The sequence below is a fragment of the Diadema antillarum genome, unplaced genomic scaffold (assembly GCF_040938485.1).
Source record: "Diadema antillarum isolate AM-2024a unplaced genomic scaffold, OU_Dant_1.0 scf00000029, whole genome shotgun sequence".
Taxonomy (NCBI): domain Eukaryota; kingdom Metazoa; phylum Echinodermata; class Echinoidea; order Diadematoida; family Diadematidae; genus Diadema; species Diadema antillarum.
This window is the reverse complement of record NW_027270918.1, coordinates 6,818,390-6,844,456: the sequence shown is the minus strand read 5'-3', so window position 1 is coordinate 6,844,456 and position 26,067 is coordinate 6,818,390. Positions and strand designations below refer to the sequence as shown.

The following is a 26,067-nucleotide window of genomic DNA, read 5'->3' as shown; positions in this document are numbered from 1 at the left end:
GAATATAATAGAAAATAAAACATCATTATGTGTTCTACCCTTTGGTTAAATCACAAATATGAGTACTATGTATTTCCACCGAGTATCTTGAACATATTTAGTATTACGTTGTTTAAGAAGGCACAGTTGGCCGTTAGATCGAGGATAGCTCTAATCCATCTCTAGTAGACGGGGAGAAGAGATTGAGATCTGTCTCTTATTATAAACCCAAGTATGAGTATATCCACCACACTAAGAAATAGAAAAAAAATAAAACAATGCGATACAAGCATAATCAGGTCAGGCTGTCGATATTTTCAGAGATGCATACGGGCAAACGAGTTATGTATCAATTTATCAATATTTTTATCTTGAGCACTCTTGCCGGAATATTGGTAGCGATGTAGCAGCGATTGGTGAGACGGACATTTTAACCGTCGAAATTCCACTCTTAGGTTCGATTATTATAAAGTACATTTTCTGTTATCTGCCATTTTCCGTCACGATTTTTAGTGTTCAGTTGGCCTCCCGCTATGTGCATCCCGTTTCCATGGTGACTGTCGTTAATAGATGGTGTTGTGAAATCAGTCTGGGTGGAAGCGTCGCACTGGGAGAAGAACGCCGTTTGCATCATCCCATCGACCAGTGACACCGTTTCGTATTTCACTCCGACTCCTCCCAGATTGGCCATTTCGAGCCCCTCCCCCTGGCCGCTGCCGTCTACCGTTATGACCACGATCTCCTCCTCGTCGTCCATCGGTACTTTCTCCGATGAGATGCCATCGGGGGTGTCCCCTTTTGCCGACAGACGCTTCTTCAGAGTTCTCCGAATGATCCTCTGTTTGGTCAAACGCCTGACACTTCGAGCATTGCTGTCTTGCATGTGATGTATTGCCATGGTAACGAAACCCATGCCAATCACCAGGTAGCAGATTAACAGCAGTTTGTAGGCGATGCGGGCCGGAGTGGAAAGGTTCGGGCCGTCTCCAGCCACGTAATCGCCGAACCCGATGGTGGTGAAGGAGATGAAAGCGTAATACTGACTCGTTAGCCAATCCCAGCCTTCGATGAAGTAGAACATGCAAGCCGGGATGATGATAAGTACCACGTAGAACAAGGTGAGAGCGATGAAGAGGGCCGTAATCGACGCGATACGACGTCCAGCAGACGACCTCGCCGATGTTAGACACGTGACCCTTGCAAGAAGGCTCTTCCAGACATACTCGCGACGGTTCTTTAGTTGCTGACCAATAGTCGCCACCAGTAGTCCACTTAGGGGTATACCAATCAGTGCGTAGATTATGCACACGGACTGGCCGAGCTGTGTGCTTGGGGCGAGACGACCGTAGCCTGGGGAAGAGAATATAAAGTGAATAATGTGTTAATACTTGTTGATCCATTCATCTGGTTCTTTGATGAAAGTAACAATGATGACATAATGATGTGCAGTAACAGTAAAGGACATGGTATTCGCAACTTATTTGTTGAGCGATACATTTAAAATCGCAACATTGGGTGGGGATGGGGCACTGCGGCTTAGCGGAAAAACCTCGGAGGTCCGGAATTCGAATCCCGTCGTGTCTATATAAATCAACGTCCTTGGCCAAGATGTTCTTATTCACCATGTCCCTCTCAATCGAGGGGCCTGTTTCATGAAGAGTAGCGATTGATCTAACGCTCGATTTATTGAGCGTAACTCGGTGAATCGAGCGTAAGTTCAATATTGAGCGTATACGTCCCGATTCATAAATCCATGGACTTACGCTTGATTTGAAAAAAAGAATCGAGCGTAACTTTCAGTAGATTGAGCGGTACTTACGATCAATCGTAAAGTTGTTTATGAAAGGGAATTTGCGATTGATTGCAGCTTACGCTCAATCTTTATGAAACAGGAGCCAGGTGTATTAATGGGTACCTCGTAAAGCTACATAGGGTAGTAATAAAGGTAGGTCCTCTGCATGATGGTACAGGTGGAACACCGAGGAGGCTACCCAGGATGGATAAAGAAGAACATAATATTTCTAAGTTGCTCAATTCAATACTCAGCGTTTTTTTTTTCATAATTGTCTTCATGGGCTGAACGAAAAACAAAAACAAAAACAAAAACACAAAACGAAAGATCGACTGATTCCGAGAACAATGAATGGGAGGGAGTATACATGCTCCTGGGTTGCAGATATCGTCCTTGGTACAGCACAATGCGAGTCACTTTTTTCAATTTCATTATTATCCGCTGATGGAGAAATAGCCAACATTTAATTTGGCGTAGTGCATCATATTCTGTGTTTTGCCCTCCATCTATCTACTCTTTATAATTAGAATCATGTTACATGGTGACTGCTTTTCTGTTTAATAATCACTCATTATGGACAATCTCCGTAACAAGCCGATAAATCTTCATCGGAAAAACCATGCCCCATCTATTATTTTCTGTTTCTGAATACAAACATATCATTCATTTTGAGAAAACGTATTCGACTGCGCCAACCTTGAATTGTTTTTACTCAATGTATCGTCAAGGCAGTTTCATGGATTTCGTATTAATTATTATAGTTCTCTGCTTATGCGCAGCAGCTGTTGTTGCAACGAGTATCACGCTCACTAAAACGGAGAGTTGGCCGAAAAAGTTAACAAAGCAAGAATTTGCCTACCCTCTGGCTCACTTTGGGAAGGAGACAACATTCATGATTGGCATCATCATTTCCGACTATCCCAAGAACGGTTAATCATTAAATCCCACTATGTGTTATAAGAAAATAGCAACGACAACAACAACAACAACAACAACAACAACAACAAAAATACACGTTGCAATGGTGTCGTGATGTGACATTTATCACATCTGCAGATGGGTTAAGCAGATGGGGGGGGGGGGGTGGAGAGAAGATATCTCACTATCTAATATTATCATCTTTTTTTGCTAAACATTAAGAAAAAACACTTACAATCAGGAGGGGAGATGATAAACAAGATAATTACGATTGTTGATACGTGCAGTATTAATAGTTTCTCCAATGAATGATAAACCATTTATTTACGACTCAAAGGGATCAATGTGCGCTATACCCGTACGGTCAGTGGGTGAATACAGCACCGACTACAATCACTGACAATTTATGCATGGGGTGATTACTGTCAATCTCATAAAAATGACAAAGTGGGTGATTGTCGGTAATATGTTCCACTTCCCTTATCGCTTCTAATGACGGCATTTGAGCATCATTGACCTCGATTTCCCTGTCATTCAGTCCGTAGCTTGATATCGGGCCACCAAATCTAAAAATGGCAATCTTTCGGTGGTCCGATCGGGTAGGTAAGATTCAAAATGAATTTTGCATTTTTCCTTTATTTCGGGTCTCTACATTTCTTTTCTGGGCCACCAAAATTTCACATTCAAAGATTTTAGTGGCCCTAATGTCAAACCCTGGTAAGTGTAGCAACATACGTCATAAAAAACTTTCATTACGTCACTGAAGTTCATTAACCGTCCTCTCTCTCACTCTCCTTAATCCTGCTATTCAATAGTCTGCCCGTCACACAGGCAACAAGGAAGGCATAGAATTACAGGTAGTATTCAAATTACGAATAAAAACTCATGCGCCGCGTGTATAGAGCATGTTTTACTCGCACAGTTGCGATATAATGATGAAAATGATGATGATGATAGATAGATTTGAGACGAATTATGAAATATTTGGAAATATTATGCGAAAAATAAGAATCCGTACACTTTGTAAATATATTGTGAAATAATTGTAAAATTCTAGTGAACTTTGTGTTAGACAACGGACTATCAATGCCACTGTTATGATAGGATCTATTTTGGGATGGTCACATCTAGCTCAAAACTACCTCAACCAAACCCTTGCAGTCTACAACTTTACAACTGTATACTCAGCTAAGGACCCGGTCATACCACAGAAAGAGTTCTGTGGGTCATACTGCCCAAAAGTTGCGTAAACGCATGAATCACGTAAGAAATTCGAGCCTTACGCAATAAATGCGCGATTTGCACATTTCACGAGTTTGTCTGACGTGGAACCTTCGTAGTTGTCCGCCGATGTGCGCCGGATCGGCGCTTTAATTAGCGATTCCATGAGGCTCGGTCACACTTCCCAAGAGTCGCGTAAACGCATGAATCACGTCAGAAATTTGATTTTGCGTGCTTGTCCGTCCAGAATTTGACCATTTTCGCTGATTTACGCGATGAAAATCACCGATGAATTGCGCAAGAACTATACGGAAAGATCACGCAAAACACGGGTTTGATGTGCACCCCTCGACAGCGGGAATTGGCCTGACGGGATATGATAAAATGGCCGTTTTTATATAGTGCCAATCATACGTGAGTTGTTAGTGATACATCAGTGATTCATCAGTATTTCATAAGTATTACATGCGCTTATTTATTTTTTTTTCAGTGATTTTCAGTGATACGTAGGTGTTGATAAGCGCGAAACATACGTCACATACGTACATGTCTGCTAATCGTCAGTGGAAAGTCGTCGGTGAACGCGAAAGCGGCAACATTTTCGCGAACGATCACTGATATTCCAAGCATATTTCGCGCATTGTTCGCTGAAGAACTACACAAACTGCGCAAAAATAACGTAAAACAGCGCAATACTGCGTAAATTTAAACTTTTACGTGAAGCCGAGTATAGTCCTCTGGTATAAAATGTTAAGAAAAAAAAATGAATATCCTGTATCATTTTTCTGTGGTACTTACGAATTTAATTTGCTGTGTGGTACTTCTGTGTGGAATAGCACCATTATGATTTTCCTGTGGGATTTTGGACAGTTCCTGTGGTACTCTCCTGTGGTATACATCGAAAATTACCACAGGAATTCCTGTCGTACTGTAATGTGGTACGTCCCAAAATTCCACAGGACAATTCGTGTGGTACTGTCCTGTGGTACGTCCCAAAATACCACAGGACAAGTCGTGTGGTACTGTCCTGTGGTACTGTCCTGTGGTACTGCCCTGTGGTACTGTCCTGTGGTACGTCCCAAAATACCACAGGACAAGTCGTGTGGTACTGTCCTGTGGTACTGTCCTGTGGTACTATCCTGTGGTACTGCCCTGTGGTACTGTCCTGTGGTACGTCCCAAAATACCACAGGACAAGTCGTGTGGTACTGTCCTGTGGTACTATCCTGTGGTACTATCCTGTGGTACTGTCCTGTGGTACGTCCCAAAATACCACAGGACAATTCCTGTGGTGCTGCCCTGTGGTATACTGTCCTGTGGTACGTCCCAAAATACCACAGGACAAGTCGTGTGGTACTGTCCTGTGGTACTATCCTGTGGTACTTTCCTGTGGTACTGTCCTGTGGTACTGCCCTGTGGTACGTCCCAAAATACCACAGGACAAGTCGTGTGGTACTGTCCTGTGGTACTATCCTGTGGTACTGTCCTGTGGTACGTCCCAAAATACCACAGGATAATTCCTGTGGTACTGTCCTGTGGTACTATCCTGTGGTACTTTCCTGTGGTACTGTCCTGTGGAACTGCCCTATGGTACTGTCCTGTGGTACGTCATAAAATACCACGGAACAAGTCGTGTGGTACTGTCCTGTGATACTATCCTGTGGTACTTTCCTGTTGTACTCTCCTCTGTTACGTCCCAAAATACCACAGGACAATTCATGTGGTACTGTCCTGTGGTACTGTCGTGTGGTATACGTCCCAAAATACCACAGGACAATATATATTTTATGTGTATACTGTCTTGTGGTACTGTCCTGTGGTACTGCCTTGTGGTACATCCCAGAGTACCACACGAGCCTGTGACACAGTACCACACAATTCCTGTGTTAACATATACTTGTGTGGTACATTGTGTGGTACCAACCAGTACCACAGGGAGTACCACATGAGCCTGTAAAACAGTACCACACAGTTCCTGTGGTAACATTTATTTATGTGATACATTGTGTGGTACTGACAAGTACTACAGGGAGTACCCTACAAGCCTGTGGTACAGTACCACACAGTTCCTGTGGTAACATTACAAGTGTGTGGTACATTGTGTGGTACCGACAAGTACCACAGTCAGTACCACAGGACTTTTTTGTTAGGGTTTGAGCTGCTCAAAACTTAGAATCGCGTAAAGCGCCGATCTGGCGCACATCGGCGGACAACTACGAAGGTTCCACGTCAGACAAACTCATGAAAAATGCGCAAACCGCGCATGCATCGCGTATTAAGGCTCAAATTTTTTAACGTGGTTCATGCGTCTACGCGACTTTCGGGTCTTGGCCAGTGGCTCAAAACTCGGCTTCGCGTAAAAAGTTTACGCAGTGTTGCGCTGTTTTACGTAATTTTTGCCTAGTTTGCGTCGATCTTACGCGGACAATGCATGAAATATGCGTGAAATATCAGTGATCGTTCGCGAAAATGTTGCCGCTATCGCGTTCATGCGCAAATAATGCGCGATTCATATGCAGTTCATTAGTGATAATGCGCAGATTATGCGTGGTTTACCGTGGACCTCAGTCGTCGCGCACAACCACGTATTCGCCCTATTTGGGGCCTTTGCGTGCCTATGCACTGAAAGTGCGTGGTTTGTTAGTGATTTTTGCGTGATCTTTCCGTAGGTCGTGGGCAATTCATCGGTGATTTTCATCGCGTAAATCAGCGAAAATTCTCGACGGACAAGCACGCACAACCAAATTTCTTGCGTGATTCATGCGTTTACGCGACTTTTGGGCAGTGTGACCGAGCCCTGAGAGCACAGCACTAATTACAGCATGTACGTGGCTTTCAGGGGGGCGTTTCATCAACGAGTTCGTCGGAGTTTTCACCGACGAATTTGCTATCAGCCAATCAGACGCAAGGATTTATACTGACAACTGTCAAAAGCTAATGAAATCCTTGGTCTGATTGGCTGATAGCAAATTTGTCGGTGAAAACTCCGACGAACTCGTTGATGAAACGCGGGTGACACGACATTCGCGACAATTGATCCGGTCATATTTTCTCCAAGAACTTAGGGTTATCGAGAGGTTAGGGTTGTGATAGGGTTTTATAGGTTTAGTTTGATGCAATAAGTATTAGGATTAGGGTTATGGTTATGTTAATGGGTAGAATTTATATTTGGCTTTAAGCGTGCAGATATTTCATGGGAGCAATCACATGTCGCAGGAGCAAATGTCGCGGGACCGGCTACCTGCCCAGAGCGCACGAGACACAGTATGAGGTGTAGGTAGGATAACAGGACCAGTGATAAACTGAAGCTCCTTGTCTCAAGGGTTTACTGTCACGTGGTCTACTTTCAGATGGTCTACTTCCCACTTCGTCTAACACCGCATATGGCTGAACTCACTTGGTCTACTGTCAATTTCGTCTAATGCCCGTTTGGTCTAATGTCCAGTTTGGCTATGTCGTTTCGTCTAATGACCAGATGGTCTAATTGCAGTTTTGTCTATTTGGACTTTTTCCCATTTCGTCTAATAAACTGTGGGTACTCGACGAAGTGGGCATAGCCAATCTGGACGTAGACCAACTGGTAATGAGGCTAAGTGGCAATTGGACTAAATGGTCATTAGACGAACTGGTTGTAGACGAAACAGGATTAGACGATGTGGGTTATGACTAAATGGCTATTATAGACGAAGTGAGAGTAGACAAAAGACCCTAGTGATAGATCACCGTCTCATTTGTGTTAGACCGACTACCGGTGATAGGCCTTATATACCCATAATTCTTCCACGTCAGTACGTATAGTTCTTCCCAAGGCAAAGCAAGTACCGTGCGTCACATGTTCAATACACGCGTCATACACTTCCACACAATCAGACCAGGGAGATATTATAGGCCTAGATTGAGTGGCAACTCATCCATGCAAACACATGTTTGGCTTCAAAAACATTACAATAGAATGTCTAGCATTCCTCTTTGCTCTGAAGTCATGCTCGGTACCGCTCTATAGCTTCAAGACGAAAATTGGAAACAAAGAAAAAAGTTTCACATTTCTTTTAATGACAAGCTGTATTTCAACGCATTGTGTTGAATGAAATACTGGACTTTATGAAATACTGGATTTCATAAATGCGTAGGAAAGAATTAAAGTTATCAACATGTATTTCTGTAGTCTCTAAAAAAAAATCGAGAGAAAGTACATGCGCTCCGTCGGAATGAGTCAAAAGTCGCAAAAAAATTAAATCGTAGTTATGCCCATGTGTGAATTCTACAGACTCTAAGCTTTACACTGATATCATTGTAATACAACTCATTTCGACATCCCTATAGATCATAAAAACAAATATTAACTACGTTTATGATGTCAGTCCGTTTTCTAAATAACGGAGAAAATCGCTCTCAAAGCTCAGGCTATGTTCAAGCTCACAACCTGTTTCTTTCACGGGACGAAACAATACAACAGTCCTGCTTAGCGACGGCGTTTACACTCCATCGCACGCACTACCGTATAAGGCGATAGCTTGGGTGTGTAAGATAATTAACCAATCGCAGGACAGGTCTATCATTAACGATTCTGACCAATACGGCAGCCCGAATGTAAACTTCGGGCGTTTGTGTCCGTGCTGCTGCCGCCGCATGAATGAGTCCGTACGCGTTGTGTGTCGGTTGCGTTGTGGTTTGCCGCAAGTTTTTAACTCACAAACAATAGGAAACAGTAGAAAGAAAAAAAAAAGGCACGCAATGCGTCTTACGAGAAACGTCTTTTAGCGAGGGCGTTGATCGCTTCCATTCTCCTCCCATGTTGTTGTCAATGGAAACTAAAGAGGATGCGTTTTAATAGCAAGTACCAATACCTAAATAGAACCTGAGAACTTATTGTAGGCGGGGGTTCAAAAGACAGCATCGGTAGAAAAAGTCAATGAAGTTAATAAACGATAGTCGTCTTTTGAGATCGTGTTCTTTGCCTGTACTAAAAACCCTCAAATTACGCAAATGGTCGTAATGTTGCAGAGCATCAAAGACTGCTTTCGCGTCTGTTCTGCTGCAGCTGTATACAGTTGTAACATTCTGAATTCCCGCCATATTAGGCACATTTCCTTTATAGGCGTTGCGTGCACAGTAATTATCGCTTATCACGCTTGCCAATGCTGCACATAATAAATACGTATCAGAAGCAAAGGTTGATGTAGGCTTGACAGCTTCACGTTGGGTTTACAATGATTGTATCATAAATAAACTTCTTATTCTCAGTCACTTTTGTAATACCATATAGCATATAAAATACCATTAACTTGTAGCTTAAGCTGAATTTTTTTTTACATCACATTTGCAGTTACAATCTTTCTGCATTTGAGAAGTGGAGTATATTATAGATAATAATACTGACAAATATTTGGAATTAATAGTTAGGCCTTCCTCACTTCGTTTTGTATTCACAAACCTTATTAGAAAAAATGATTGCTTGATTACTTTCGGGTAAAGGAACCGTATTTAATTTTCTTGTTAACGAACCTAGGCTAATAGCGAACCATATTTCATTGTGTGATTAACGAACCTTCAGAATAATCAATTGTATTACCCCCCCCCTCCCCCATGAAAAAAAGAAAGCATTTCAATGTCATGCGTTGTCAATAGTGATAAAAGGCCCGTTTTTATTTTGTAGTGTGTCTCAGTACTCCTGTGCTTATTTTTAAGGATGTGCCTCTCTTTATGATTGCGATTGATGTTCAACTATTTCTTTCACGCAAGCTTGAACAGGAAGAAGCTAAAATTCAGGCGAGGAGACGAGTTTTCTTCCATGAGATACAATCATTAAGACATACATCTATCCCCGAAAGTTGTGTGATTGCTTATGTGCTAAAGAATTGTGTCCATTACACGAATCAGGCACTATACAAAACGGTTGAAATCTACTGAAAGTCGAACTTCGGTTTTTTTTTTTATTTCATTTCCATTTTAAGCGGGGACAGACTAAAAATTAGTTTGTCTATACTGGCAGGAGACATTAGTTTTCCAGTACATGCTCCGCATTTAAACAGTCGCCATATTTTCGTGGTCAGAATAAGATAATGGACACATGGTATATTATAAAAATGACAATACAAAACAACGAACACGCCATATGTACAAACATTATGTACTTCACTGAATTAAACTTACCTGTGATATTCTGCATAAAAAACAAGCACGCCGATTAAAAAAATTAATAGCATTAATAGAACACACAGCAATACCCTGCATGGCAGATCAAATCAAGTTCAATTGGTGAGAAAGCTAAATGAAGTTAAAAAGTTGACTTCTTTTCGTTTCTCTTTCAATTCATGAAAACAAAATTACATTGTATATCTATTGAAGAGGATTATCTCTGTTGCGAACGATCGCCATACAATTATAGCACTGTTAGTCTTCTGCGCAAATCCGAATCCCTAAATACTTTAATTTTTGCTTGATTATGTAATAACCCTGCTTATAACTCGCAAATTCAAAGTTTCATACCGCATACTGAAACATTAGATTGTACACGGTGTATTTCAAAAAACATTTTGAATGCGTTGTGTGTTAGCATGTTAATAGCATCAATCTGCTTTTTATTTTCCGTACGTAAAGCGCACAGAAACGTAACCAAACGTTACCAAATACAGTGAAATGCATTGTACGGCGTGGTACTATCATTAGCAGTATACCCCATTCCTTTTTACCTTTATTTGGTTGAAGCAGTCGTCAAACCATGTGTCATTTTCGTAGCGACATCACTTAGGAATTAGAATGTATGAAGATAATCGTTACTCATTTATTTTGCGCTACTATTATAGCATTTACATTTTCCAACTCTTATTGACAGTATTATGTTACTGTATGGTTACGATTACGAATGTTGCTTATGAATTCAAAGACTGGTTCATTAATCGAACTATAAAGGTAATAGCTGTTTTGAAAGTAGATTAGACATGATGGGTAAAGTAAATTCAAAACGCAATCGAAGTCATCGTCATAGGGGGAACTGATAGCTCTAGAAAACTTGTTTAGGCCAGTAAAGATTGCTGTATGCAGTCTTTCGAAGTTTTGACTTTAGGCCATCTTTTGAGTATTTTGAGAAATTATATAAAAGAATTATTTGTTTTGATTAAGTTAAGAATTAGTTTGAACTATGAGAATAAAAAGGCGCGGTTACCCAAACAATGTCGTAGTTCGATTAGACATGATGGGTAAAGTAAATTCACGACTTGACTAATCCTTACTGAATTGATGATCACTTCTGTAAACCATCAGATATGTCTTGTAGATGATACCTCTGTAATCGTAGTCAAAATTCTTTTGAGCGATGAGACGAAAACCAACAAACAAAATGCCGTGTATCATCGCTCGAGATTCAAACATTTGGCGTCACCCAACAAACAATAAGTGACGAATCAAATGGAATATCATGTTGTGGGATAGCAGACTGTGTTACGATTCAAATCAAATGTTTCGAGCAATTGTTAAAAAAAAAAGAGAGAAAATGAGGCAAATTTCAAGAAATTAGAAAAAAAAACACGTAAATGCAGGCGATCATGTTTGATAATCAAAGTAAGAGATTACAATCGCCCATGCGGATGTATGTGATTGCCTTATTTACATGTCTGATTTCTGTAAACTATGTTATTTAAATTTTCCCTTCCCTCCTTGATAAAAGTTGTATTGGGTTTTCGCTATAGGCATTTATTAGGAAACACTGTAAAAACGGCAACAAATGCCTACTATAAATCAAGAGATGACCTATACATATCTACACAAAAATTCTGTACGTTCTGATATAATGCAACTGCTTGTTTGTTTGTTTGTTTGTTTGTTTGTTTGCTTGTTTGTTTGTTTGTTTGTTTGTTTGTTTGTTTTGAATTACCATGGTCTTTGTCGGGGGAAAGATGAAGAAAAGTAGTAGAGTGTATCACTCTCAAATCCGGATGATTGCGATAAGTGTGTATCCCCGCCCTTTCTATACAGGCAAACGATTTAAGCTTGGTATGCTATTATAAAAGCCTTGTGTCACGCAGAAGAACTGATTCCGCGATCACTTTTAACCTTTCATAAAATTCACGTTTTAAGATTGTAACGATAGTTTGTAGGAGATGGGGTAAGTTAGCGTCCCTGACTGTGGTTCTGAACACAAAAGGGGACTGGAAAATTCTTTTACAAATTAGCAGACATAATGCCGATCCTCTAACACTGTTGCTCCATTACATCACTGATTCTGCTATCAATGGCGAAGAAAGAATACTGGTTGCGTGATTATCCACCCCTTGATAGCAGGAAGTTTACCTTTCATTGTTTAAGGCTTCGTTGATGCGGGGTTTTATACTCGGATACAAGGCGTGAACAGTGTCGTCCGAGTTCTTTCATTCGAAATTCCTCAGAATACGCAATTCAATGGGCAATTAGCGCTGCTACTTCGCAAAGCTGTTAGCCAAATTCTTTGCGGACTTGACCTCTCACATGTCAGCTACACGCAATACACGACAAACAGCTATCATTACAAACATTCTGATTAAAAAACAAAACAAAATGAAGAAGCACACTTTTGAGTAGCGACACAGCTTTCTGTCACTTTCTCAAATAGGTCCTACTTCTAAAAAATACACAGATGACAAGAGTCAGAATATCCTCCAAAGGGAACACAAGTTATTTGGGCATTAATAATGTTTGTCTTCCGATTTCTCTCCATGCCGTCACGGCCCAAACCATCATAAGAAATAGGGTAATAAGTTTTATTAACCAGGGAAATAATAGTACGCATTACATACATTAATTTTGGTGAATTATCACACGAATTGTCGACTGTATAAAAACGAGAATAATTGACAACTTAGGACCCTACTTTATCTCCAGAGATGAACTTTAAACAGCAAGTCACATACCAGCTAGAGGGAACGAAAGTTATGATTACTTGAATGAATTCATTAATGAGGCCAATTAATAACCGTTGTAAAAGTACACACACGCATAAAGAGGTTTCAAGTTCGATATGTGATCATTGTATTAGCTCATAGATAAAGTATCATTCATTTTGCGTGATCGTTCGTTGGAATTAATTTTTTTCAGCGCGATTTGTGTGTCACATCAATCACCACTTCATGAAATGCAGTGCATGTATCAAACGAAACTCGCTGGTCATGCGATCGATAGCCTCGGTCAGCTCACTATTATTGCGTAATTCTAAAACCCTCGCCGCTTGACCGCCGACGCCGACGCGCGCACCATGCTTTGTTTTGTCTTCAATGGGGTCAAGAGCAATGTCTCATTAGCATACATCCTAGCAACGGAGGCGGAGTCTCGATCGGGCAAGAACAATAGGTGCGAAACGCAACGCAAAGGCGAGCGTTCAAAAAAAAACCGAAAAAAAAATTGTCTCAGAAAAACTGTGATTTGGGATACTTGTACTCATTTTTACACACTGAAATTTTCTGTACAAACAGATAAAACATTAAGGAATCAAAGTCCATCATAAAAAAATTTTGACCCGAGCAGTGCTTCACCTTCATTTTCGGCTCATTACGGGAAAACTCCCCGTGCGACTTATGACTCATTTTGTCGGAGCGCCACACAGAATTTACTCTTAAAGGAGTGAATACAAAAAAGAGTGAATTTAGAGTGAAATTGGAGTGAATTTTGAGTAAAAATGTTCATTTTCACTCACTTTGGAGTGACCTCAAGGATCACTCGAAGATTTTGGAGTGATCCCTGAGGTCACTCTAAAACGAGTGAAAATTAACATATTCACTCAAAATTTACTCCAATTTCACTCTAAATTCACTCTTTTTTGTATTCACTCCTTTAAAAGTGAATATTTTCACTCGATTTTTTCTTTTTTTAGAGAGTACTCCTCGTAACGCGCAAATCATAATGAAAGGAAAATTAGGTCCTCTTAAAATCTGACATTGGTCCATGATACGCATATATTTTGCGCATAATTCAATGCAGTTTGCTTCTCTCTCTCTCTCTCTCTCTCTCTCTCTCTCTCTCTCTTTCAATCTAACATACTTGATATTTCGAGTTAAGTACTCCTCGAAGCATGTTCCATCGTGTTTTTATAATTTCTGCTGTTGAGGTGTATTTTTACACTGCATTTTGATGCAATTCAAAGCACACGCATTGATTCCTCCTAGCACATTGCCAGCGATAGAGCAAACTGCGGCATTGGGAGTCTTTTCTTCGTAAAAGAGCGCTATACTATAGTCCTGATTAGTGAATGCTCTCATTTGTCTAAGCATCTGGGTAGCACTTGTACTATAGTAGTAGAAGTATAAGTAGCGTAACTTCTCGGCGGTGCCTAGCATTATCTCTATAATGGAGAGCAGTATCATGTACTGTGTAGTTCGTTTTCCATCTCTATCTTCTCGCTGATCAGGCTTCTTTAAGCTAGTTCTAAGCTATAGTTCGCGTACAGCAGAAAAAGGACGAGCTTGCTTTTATGTACGTATATTTATAGATGTAGGCCCCATCACTGTTTCTCCAACTTGTAAAATTATAGTCCAATACTATACTTTATCAGGTCGTTACGTTTTTGTATGAACGCGAATTCTATTTACTGTTATGTCAGGCAAGCTTTTAAAAGCATTACGTCCCTTTAAAAACGAGTGAAACACCTATCCAAATGAGGAACGTTAAAGGGCTTAAGCATTACGTCCCTTTAAAAACGAGTGAAATACCTATCCAAATGAGGAAAATTAAAGGTCATTTTCAGAAATGTGCACAGAAGCTTATTACAAACTGCATGGCTGACAGTCATGCCCGACAGCAAATTGGCAACATGGCTCAGATCCTTGCTTATGAATAAATTACGAAGTTCAAGACACGGAAAATATCTAAGCATGATACTACTATATAACGCAAATTCTCATTGCATAATTACATGGCTACAAGGTTTATCATCTGCCATTATGTAATCACACGACTATATCTTTTCACCTCACAAAAATAGCGTTACGCACACGTGCCCCTTCACTGGTGTCAAATAAACGAAAGGACCTTGCATATATAATGTGGCATAACAAGACCCTGGCAATACGATACAATAATTCTCTCGGTTACAGGGTAGCAAATCATCTAAAGGTTACGTATATAAAATACTGGTGGTGTTTGGCAGAAAGAATATTTATTAGCATCACGAAGCGTTACTTTGCTACGGGCTAGATACCGCTTGCAGGAAACAAACAAGTTTGAGCTCTCGGAAGATATATGCTGGGCAGTTAATTACAGGTTGAGATATTTCTACATTAATTAAAAATAAATAATGAAAATGAAAGAGAAAGTAAATGAAAACTCATGACTAAGTTCTGCGGTCGCCTCAAATAGCTATCTTGGTCATGTGACTGTGACATAATAGAAGCACAGGTTTTAAAGAGATGACTAAAATCCGCATTTATTTATTTATTTATTTATTTGTTTATTTGTTTATTTATTCATTTAGTCATTCATTCAGCTATTTACTTATTTATTCAATTATCTATTTACCTATAAGATATATTTGTTTATCTACTCATTATCAGCGGAGACAGATATCTTTAATTCAACAGAATTTGCAAGACAAGCCGAGGGCCATGCATGGACTCAGAGTTTTAAACTGTATGTTATTATACATGTAGCTGTTAATACACATTTCTGTAGTGTGTGTATAGCTGGTTGTCTGTGATTTTGATGTCTTAAAAAGATTAATTCACCTCAAATTATTTGACGAAATTCGAAAGAAAATGGACGTTATATTGAATATTTTTGATAACGTTTACACAGAGAATTATTACACGCTGTACAGCCTTAATCATACATTATCACACTTTTGACAACGACTCTGTATTTGATGCGTTTGGACTGTGCTATATCATATCATAAAAATGCTGAACTTTGGACGAGAACTAGAAAATTGCCTTGAATTTTTCATTAATCCGACAACAACCACCATCTGTTGCGATGTAAGCTTGTCTTGGGGTCTACACGAGTGTAAAAATCTTTTCTTCTGTCATATCATTTACAATATACAGTAGCATCGTTTATTCGTGGCATACATCGACATCCATTTTATGCGCATGTTTCACATCAGAAGCTGATGACTCATTCATGATTAGCACATGGACAGGCTTTAAAGGGGTGGTACAGTATTGGTGGAGATAAGAATTGGACTTTTAACTTTTTCCGAGATACCAAGAACACACTTATGAAATAGTACAGAGCATACTATTTTAAGAGGAATTCAAAGTTTATTTGATGAAAATCGGGTTTGGAATGATTGAAACATTCAAAAAAAACAACAAAGTAAAACAAAGCGATCTTAATAAAGTGTGGGTCCCACACTCATTAGAATCGCTCTGTTTTTGGATATCTCAGCCATTTCAAAACTAATTTTTATAAATTAACGTTGAAATCCTCATGGAATTACGTGCTGTTTCATATTTCATAAGAGATTTCTCATTATCTCACCAAAAAATGTTAGAAACCTGAAATTAGGTCTCAACCCAAACTATACAATCCCTTTAATGTGGTCCGAGGTGTTCTTATTCTTTCGTTTTTCTTCTAATCGCAAGGCGCTGAGATCGATCAGTCGATTACTCTGGCATGGTATATTGAATATCAACCGCAGAAGACAGGGTAGGAGCACTCAGCTTCGGAAATGAATGCACAATGTACCATCTTAACATGATTCTGGGGCACACCAGCCATATGTGCCGTATATACAGCCGTCACCACACGTCTATCCTCCTCATATTATCACGATTATGTGCTTTTGTGCTTTTTTGTGACGGCTGCACCGCGATTGTGGAACGATCTACCTCGGTTCGTCCGCAATTCCCCATCCCTTGATGGCTTCGAGAAGAATCTTAGACTTTCCTTTTTGATGCAAATCTGTGACTGAATTTTGTTGTGAAGTGCTGTGAAACCAGTCATTGACTGTGTAAGGGCACTATATATTAATGATCCGATTGTATTGTATCATAGGGAGATGAAAACCGTGTGTGTTGTTGATATCATTTTACTTGATTGTATAAGGTAACTCATAATTATGGTTTATCATTTAGTGAACACCGAGCTCCTGTTACTCTTGAATGCCTAAATCAACTCAATTACTAATGTAGATTCAGTGCACAAATGCAAACATATTGATGTACACACACCATTGAAGTTTGAGGAAAATGAGGCGATCCATTTAAAAGTTGTGAAGGTTTAAAGTTTATAATTGAATTGGTGTACAATCGTCATTATGTATACAAGACTCCAGCCATTCGTGATATCACAGTAGGGCAATGATAACATAAAGAACACATAAACAGAATTCCACAAAACCTTTACTTTTATGAAAAAACACATTCGTTCGACTTGTTGCTGACGTGTATGTATGTTAAAAGTTATCCTTAATTCATTATGATGGAAATATGAAAACGTGTTGAATTCTCTGTCTTCTTTCTTGATCATTTCGTTGCCCTACATCACGAATTGCTATGGCGTCTCGCCAACTGGAGGGAAATAAAAGTATTCGTGAGAAACATTGTCCTTGTACTTTTCAATTCATCTGGAAAGCAGAGAGCGGTTTGTTTTATATAAAAAAGAAGAGCAAGATTACACAGTTACACCTGCTATATACGTACAGGCATGCATGGCCGGGTCGCAAGCGAACACTTACCATTTCAAGTGAATGTCTACATGCACTGTTGCTCAATGGTTCTTCGTATTTAACGCCTTTTGGAAGCTTTTGTGCATGGATTAGCGAGGGAATGTGAATCCTTGGATAAACAAGTCGTTGCATTGCTCTTTTTATGCCTTCTCTTCTCAATTTCATTGATCGCAGTCTTCTTGCGTGTCTCTTTCAATAAATACATGGGGTTACTTATATAATGTTACGTTAATGTTGTTGCATACTCTCATTCAAAATACTTTCTCACATGTAAATCAGACCTTGTTAATCAGTTGAGTTAACAACTGATTAACAAGGTCTGATTTATATGTGTATAGTTACACCTTGAATGAGAAGTGCAAAGTTAAAGGTAACTCGATGTGAAAGGGACCAATCTCTACCATTAAATTCAGTTGTAACAAAGTTAAAAACCATAAAGATGGAGTTGAATAAGATAATGATATTGATCCCCATCACAACCAGTGCACGTCTAGTTGGATTTACGACAATAAATTTTCGAAGAATTAGTTTATCAACTACTTCAGTAATGTAAAAACAGCAAAATGTCATTAACTTGAGATTTTGAGCATGCACGATGTGTAGCAGAATGTAAAGATCAATAATATGTTCTGGTTAATTTTATGGTTATACATGATTATGAACTTTACCCACCGATTGTGGACACCACTGTTGCGCAAAAGAAGAGAGAATCGATAAAGTCCCAGTGTTGGTATCCGTATTTGGAGGAGTGGTTGAATCCCTCTTTCACGTTCCATCGTAGCCCGCCGGAGTAGGCATCGACCAGGGCGTTTGAGTAGGAGAGGAGATCGCCATGGTGGACGCAGGAGTGGTTGCCCTCAAAGTTTGTGAGAGCGACCATGAATTCCTCGTGAAGATTGTCGGCATTGCCGCGCTCGATGGCCGAGAACATGAAAGCCCCGACCACCAGGTAGATCCAGAAGATGGCGAACACAGCAAGCAGCTGCCAGCGGGTTTGCCATATCAAGGATGAGCCCGTCGTCGACGGCTTCTGCGAGGCATCGACATCGTTCTCTATGATGGTCATACTTGTACCACCTGACATAGTTTATCTAAGTTTTCTGACCACTCTCGGAGTTCGATACTCTCTCCCTATAGTCATTATTCATCCGGCGCCCCTCCAACTTTTATCAACCGAGTCACGTGTTGAGCAGAACGAGAGAGGAGTTGTTTCACTTATCTGTGAAGCTATTTTACGGACAGTTGTATTCGTCGTTTCCGTTGCAGCCGAAAGTAATCACATGCGATAAGAGACTAGTATAATAGGCAAACTATCATGAAACCTACCTGTCCACGGCTGAGCAATTCTATATAGGCACTACACAAAGGAATTCCCCATGATAATGCTCGCTAGAAGAGGTCGTCTGGGTTGTTAATGCATTTTAATTTGGCACCCATCTTAAGTCCCTCTCCTTAAATGCTGAGGTATATGTTAAAATGGACCGATCACGATCTCCAGTGGTACCGCACAAAGGCAACGGGCGTCACATTTTATATTTGTCCAGACATGATTTCCTTGATAGCTTCACCATATCTTTCCACACGAGCACAGTTAGTATGACCGCGTTCAATAAACAGGCGACAATAGCGACAGTCTGTTCGGTTGGGATACTTATAAATTCACCTAGAAGAAGTATAAGCAGCCTCACGCTTTCTATACATGCGGGTTATTGAGCTCTTGAAAATAGCGACACATTCTGCTTGTATAGGCCACTTGTCTAGTCTAGCTAGTGAATCACTGGGTACGGGGCGGGTTCATCACTGCTGGAATGAACGTATTACAAAGAAATGAAATGGATATAAACAGATCCACTCTTGACGTTGTTTGCTCTTGGGCCAGACATTAACGTCTGTTTAGGATCGCGAACTATACAACACATATTGGCACGTGCATCACACTGAGTAACCTTTGATCTCCAACACCGCTTTAGTTTTGTTTGACTTTCTGCGTTAGTTATCTCACTTCTGTTGGCTAGGAAATCAAAAGCCAAAATCGTCTGAAAAGGCGCAATTTGTGTGAGAGAAAAAAAGAGACAGCTCTCGAAAGGGGGACAGGAAGAATCTGAGGGTTGGTAAAATTAGAAGCACTCTCTGGGGTGTCGTTAAGGGGGGACTCGTCTATAGAAGAGTGCTTGGTGAAAAATGACAATCTTCGATCTGTACTGCGGTATGTAAACGGGAATTTTGCACGGGGTCAAAGGTTACCTTAGAGAGAGAGAGAGTGTGTGTGTACCTCTCATTCGTTCATCGCAAATCACGGATATCCGAGAGATGTGGTTGGAATGTAAATGATAATAGGGAAAACTTATCAATCACAGAAATGATATACCGGACCTTCGGATACTTTTACGGTTTCAGAGAAAACATTCATGTGCACTGGTCGGATATTCTCTTACTTAAAGTGTGCAGTGCCAGGGGCGTCACCAGCTTTTTTTCAAGGGGGGTGCGTTTTGACACTAAATGTTTACGAGATTTTTTGGACAGACATTTGGAATATAGGAAGCTCTCAATCCCTAGACTTTTACTGTTTTTTTTTAGGGAAACCAAGCGGGGAAGGGGCACCGGCGTAGCTAGGATTTCATCTTTGGGGGAGGGGGGGGTAGTATGCGAGGGAGCGAGCAAGGGTGGGGGGAGGTGTGGAAGTGCCGGAGGGGGTTGTACCCCCTATAAATAGATTATGGAATGACGGTGTGAAACGACAAATTACTGGCAGTGATATCAGGAGAATGGCATAATGACTACATGCGAGCGAGGGGAGCGAGCGAGCTTGAAAATTTTGACATTTTACAGTCAAAAAACTGCCGTTTTATAGCTATATTCTATTGCTTTGTAAATTAAGGGGGGGGGGCGCACCGGGCGCAACTGCTGGCAATTACTGGCAGCAACATCAAGTGAATGGCATAATAATTAAATGCGAGCGAGCGAAGAGAGCGAGCATGAAAAATTTGACATTTTACAGTCCAAAAAATGCCATTTGGAGCCATATTTTTTCGCTTTGGAAATAAAGGAGGGGTTGGGGCGCAACGGGCGCAACTGCCGGTAATTACTGGTAGTAACATCAGGAGAATTGCATAACAATTAAATGCGAGCGAACGAGCTTGAAAATTTTGACATTTTACAGTCTAAAAACTGCTATTTGTAGCCATATCTTTTTGCTTTGGAAATTAAGGGGGGCACACCGGGCGCAACTGCTGGCAATTACTGGCAGCAACATCAGGTGAATGGCATAACAATTAAATGCGAGCGAGCGAAGAGAGCGAGCTTGAAAATTTTGACATTTCACAGTCCAAAAACTGCCATTTGGAGCCATATTTTCGCTTTGGAAATAAAGGAGGGGGGGGGCGCACCGGGCGCAACTGCCGGCAATTACTGGCAGCAACATCAGGGGAATTGCGCAACAATTAAATGCGATCGAGCGAGCGAGCTTGAAAATTTTGACATTTTACAGTAAAAAACAAACAAACTGCCGTTTGTATATCTATGCCATTTGGAGCCATATTTTTTCGCTTTGGAAATAAAGGAGGGGTTGGGGCGCAACGGGCGCAACTGCCGGTAATTACTGGTAGTAACATCAGGAGAATTGCATAACAATTAAATGCGAGCGAACGAGCTTGAAAATTTTGACATTTTACAGTCCAAAAACTGCCATTTGGAGCCATATTTTTTCGCTTTGGAAATAAAGGAGGGGGGGGGGCGCACCTGGCGCAACTGCCGGCAATTACTGGCAGCAACATCAGGTGAATGGCAGAACAATTAAATGCGAGCGAGCGAAGAGAGCGAGCTTTAAAAATTTGACATTTCACAGTCCAAAAACTGCCATTTGGAGCCATATTTTCGCTTTGGAAATAAAGGAGGGGGGGGGGGGGGGCGCACCGGGCGCAACTGCCGGCAATTACTGGCAGCAACATCAGGGGAATTGCGCAACAATTAAATGCGATCGAGCGAGCGAGCTTGAAAATTTTGACATTTTACAGTAAAAAACAAACAAACTGCCGTTTGTATATCTATATTTCTACGCTTTAGAATCTAAGGGGGCGCATCGGGCGCAACTGCTGGCAAATACTGGCAGCAATATCAGGAGAGCATAATGATTACATTCGAGGACATTACAGTCCCCAAACTGCCGTTTGTATAGCTATATTTTTTCGCTTTGTTAAGGGAGGGGGGGGCGCACCAGGCGCAACTGCCGGCAATTACTGGCAGCAATTTCAGGAGAATGGCATTATGACTAAATGCGAGCGAGAGGAGCGAGCGAGCTTGAAAATTTTGACATTTTACTGTCCAAAAACTGCCGTTCGCAGCTATTTTATTATTTTTTTTTCGCTTTGGAAATTAAAGGGGGGGGGGGGGGACGCCCGGTGCGCCCCTCCCCATGGATCCGCCACTGGTAGTCCAGGGTGTGGGTTTATGTTCATGACTGGGGGAGGTATGACCAGCGAGGTGGCGTCGAAGTGAGCAAGCGGGGAAAGGATGTCCAAAATCTGCACTTTAGAGCATCCCCTAAACTAATTGTGCGTGTTTGTTTGTGTGTGTGTATTATATACATGGAAAAGTTAGGAATTAGCCCAGGTCAAGTCTTTTTATTGGCAATGCAAGACATTTCTATATAGACTAGTATGTAAAGCAACACTGCAAAATGCAATGATCTAGCTTTGATAAAACGAAGCGTAAGGTACAAAGGTGTACATTCTACATCACATTGCGCAACATTGTAGCGACTCTTCGTTCGGATGTACTGAGTACACTGCGCACATCCTGCTTATATGCAGAATGCCAACCAGGAATCACAATCTTTTGTCGGGTCCGGGCTTTTTGAACAATGTTTCACACTATATACCTATTTAATTATGGTTAAAAGAAATCATAGAAAAATATGTTATTTCTGGATCACCCTTTCATTCAAAAGCAGTTTACTAACACTTGAACTACTATTTCGGTAAACCTTTTTTTTTTTTTAACCAGCGGATTGGGAGGGGGCGCACCCCCCCCCCCCCCTCCGTAGTTACGCCACTGCTTTTGGGTGAAATAATTGGACAGATTTCTTGAATTCTAAAAAAAAAAGCAAGAAAATCTTTTCATCGCTGGAATTATGATTATGTGGGGTGGGGCAAATGGTGCGCTTGCCTTCCAATATTTTTATGGGGGCAACATTTTTGTTTTCTTTCAAAAGCAAGAAAATCTTCTCATTTCGGGTATTATTAATTATGGGGGGGGGGGCAAAACTAAAATATGCTTGCCCCTCCATTTTTATTTTTTTGTTTAATGAGGCTAAGGCTCGCTCTTGGGCTGGCAATATGGACTGGTCAGAAGTAACGTACATAGACCCTACATACTTGTAAGTAGCACACGTACATGCAAACGTGTATAAGTGGTCCGTATCGTACGGATGTACAGTACGGTCGATATATAGTAAACACTGTAGAATACTAATAGATATGTATAAAATCAGTGCTGCCAGAACCAGGGGTGCGAATTGTTTTTGCCGACGATTTTCTTTTGTGTGTGTGTCCCTGGTGCAAAATATGAAAAAAAAAGAAAAGAATAATTATTTAGCGTCCGGCGTTGAGGTCGCTCGCAGACTGTTTTTTTTTTTTTTTTTTTTTTTAAGGATCTGAAGGGGGGTGCGTTCGCACCCAACGCACCCCCCCTGGTGACGCCCATGAGTGCTTCAAAAATACAGCGCGAAATATATACCGATGTAACATTGCCTTCTTCCAGAAACATTTTCCGTATCTGTAGACTTAGCTCCATTATCCAAGGAATGTAAAGGTACACGGTATCAACTGGGATATCTGATTCGTTCTCTTCGCGAGGAAATACTGCATGGTTTTATATGGTCTGGTTTGGTTTATTTCTGCATTTTCAACACTTCAATACAAATTAACGCCATCAATTACTTTTAATAGTTATTAACAACTATTGTTAACATTACTGACAACAGAATATACAATGTAAACAGAATTTGCAAATCTATCAGGCCCTAACAGAGATGACTAATCAATGTCAAATAAAAGGAATATTCATAAAGGGAAAATGCATCAGACCCCACGTCGTAAGATGTGACATGTCTATCATGGGACAGACATGATCTCTTATTGTTTTGGTATAGCGTTATATTCTCTGTCAGATCATAGCGCATCATCACTCATAGCGACATGATATATAACTATGATGAAATAAAAATAATAACGTTAATTTACTACGCGGCCCCATTCAGTGTTGAAGAATCTTCATTACTTGCTATCTGATTTCTTAAATGATTTATTATCGACCATAATATAATCGTCTGTTGAGAATGAGAAGGGCTTTAAGTCTTCTCGAACACTATGGGTTTTGTGGTCACTTAACGCCCTTATCATTCTCAACCGACGATATCTCCTCTTCGAATATTACATCTCTTTGACGATATTATCATAAGAAATTTCTTCTATCCAATAGCATTGGTTAGTTTGAAATGCTTAACAGCAAAAACTTCACAGGAGACAGGGTCGTGCAAGTGCAGGACTTTTTCATCTCCTGACTCTTTCAAGATCTACTCATAAAAAGAACTTGTTAAATCTTATTGATTGAAAGCAAGAGATTATTAGAGCAGTGGGGTAAAGATGTGCTGGGACAGATTTTCCTTAGTTGTCTCCCGTAATGTATATTTAAAATCGCAACTGCTGATCTATATATTTTTTTAAAAATTTGTTTGAAATTTAGATCAGCAGTTACAATCTCACAAATAATTATATTTGTGCAGAGGGAGACAACTGAAAAACAAACACACAAAAAAGTTTCTCGTATAGCACATGTTCAATCTTGCTTTTCAATAAAGTCGTACCCACTCCATCTTCGGTACCTTTATGATTCTTTGGGCAGCTTTGTATGGATTTATGTAGTCGTAAGCATTACTTAAGGGGTTCTATAGAGAGGTTTAAGGCAATGCACTTAATGACAGAGATCCTTTCTTCTAAGCTATAATGGAGAGCTAAAAGTTAGCAGTTTGGAATGGAAGAGTGGAGATAACAGTAAGTGAAGAGCGAACGTGATTGTGAAGTACATAACTGGAATAGATCGGAAATAAGAAAAAAAAAACATACAGCAATGATTTGAAAGAAGAACTATGACAGGATTATTATGGATAAAGACAACGAGCGAGATTCCAACATCAGATATTAGGAGCTTTAGATTTTAGACGCGCGGACGTTCAAAGGGGAAAAAACATGGTCTGAGCGTGCGCAGTAGCTTGACGTGCGCTAACCACTGCGCTCGCTCAGACCATGTTTTTTCCCCCTTTGAACGTCCGCGTGTCTAAAATCTAAAGCTCCCTAATGGTAGACTAAGACGACGTTCTAAGACCCGGCAGTCTATGTAAATGAAGTAATATTGTTTTTTACTAATCCGTTTCATTTCTCTGCTTTCAGTCCAAATAATATGAGAAACAAAGAATTAATTAACTCCTACTTTAAGAGAAAATAGACCACATCGAATAATGAAGTAAAGGCAAGTAAAGGCAGTAAAGAATGAAAGCTTTTATTTTCTTTTTATTTTAATATATAATCATTTTCCTTTACGCAGTTAAAAAAAAATAAGACAAAAGTTGGACAACTTTAGAGCGACGTTCGAGCTGGAAGACATTTACGCTTATCATTTTGCAAGACTTTTTTGAATTATGTATCATTCGTATGATATCTGTTTGAAATTGCCGCCCAACACTACTATTATCTCAAACTGTGTACGAATTACTTTCAAACTACTGCTTGTAAATAGGATAACACTACTGAGAGAGTTCATTGTGAAACGATTGCTTCTTGCATTTTCACCCACACATTTTCCTTCTGTACCATTAATATAATGGCAGAATGCACTACCCTGCATGGACATTTTTCTACAAAGGGCCACGGACTGATGCTCAGCAAATGCAGGAGAAGATAAATAGTGAAACACTAACCCCTCATTACATAATGAATGTGTGAAGTTTTGGTCATGTCGTGTGCTGCCCTCTCTAGTTGGGTACGCTACATCTGTTCGTGACTTCACAGCACTGATCAAGAGAATGCTTCACAGCAGTGGTAAGAAGAATAGAAATAGAAGAAGAAATAGAAAAGAAAGCGAATATTTTCATATGACTTTTTTTTAAACTAATAAGAGATTAGAGAATATTTAGCTCACCTGTTGTTGAGATATATTACTGACAATGATATTGACGCATTGTACGTCAAACACAACGACACGGCAATAAAACATCTCCTCCCGAGCCAATGGTATATACAAGCTTGATGCAAGGGCGCCCTCTTAAAGTATACATCCTTCACGTAATAGCAGTGCGAATGAACAGAAATCTGTAAATTCCAGGTTAAGTAAATTACCTTCCACAAAATATATCATTCACTTAAAGTTTATTGTAGAAAAAATGTTTTTCATGCCACTGGGGAGAAGAGATGATAATCCAAATAAAGAGGACTGATCAAAATCGGCAAATCGTCTTAATGGAAAGTTTTGAACGT

The 26,067-nt window shown here is 40.2% G+C and overlaps 1 protein-coding gene across 1 annotated transcript; it reads right to left on the bottom strand.

Moving 5' to 3' along the window:
- Positions 1-430: 430 nt before the first annotated feature.
- On the bottom strand, positions 431-19,051 carry LOC139737392 (potassium channel, subfamily K, member 16-like). The gene is made up of 2 exons (XM_071648071.1): positions 18,212-19,051; positions 431-1,329 (listed from the first exon to the last, which is right to left on the bottom strand). Exons 1-2 carry the CDS (start codon positions 18,621-18,623, stop codon positions 431-433), a joined length of 1,311 nt encoding a protein of 436 aa, XP_071504172.1. The 5' UTR covers positions 18,624-19,051.
- Positions 19,052-26,067: the final 7,016 nt, after the last annotated feature.

Bases quoted from the DNA above. Each gene is read 5' to 3' on its own strand.
- LOC139737392 (XM_071648071.1), bottom strand. From the start codon at position 18,623: ATGTCAGGTGGTACAAGTATGACCATCATAGAGAACGATGTCGATGCC. The intron at 1,330-18,211 runs GTGGGTAAAGTT...TCTCTTCCCCAG, and splicing joins AACAGTGGTGTCCACAATCG to GCTACGGTCGTCTCGCCCCA.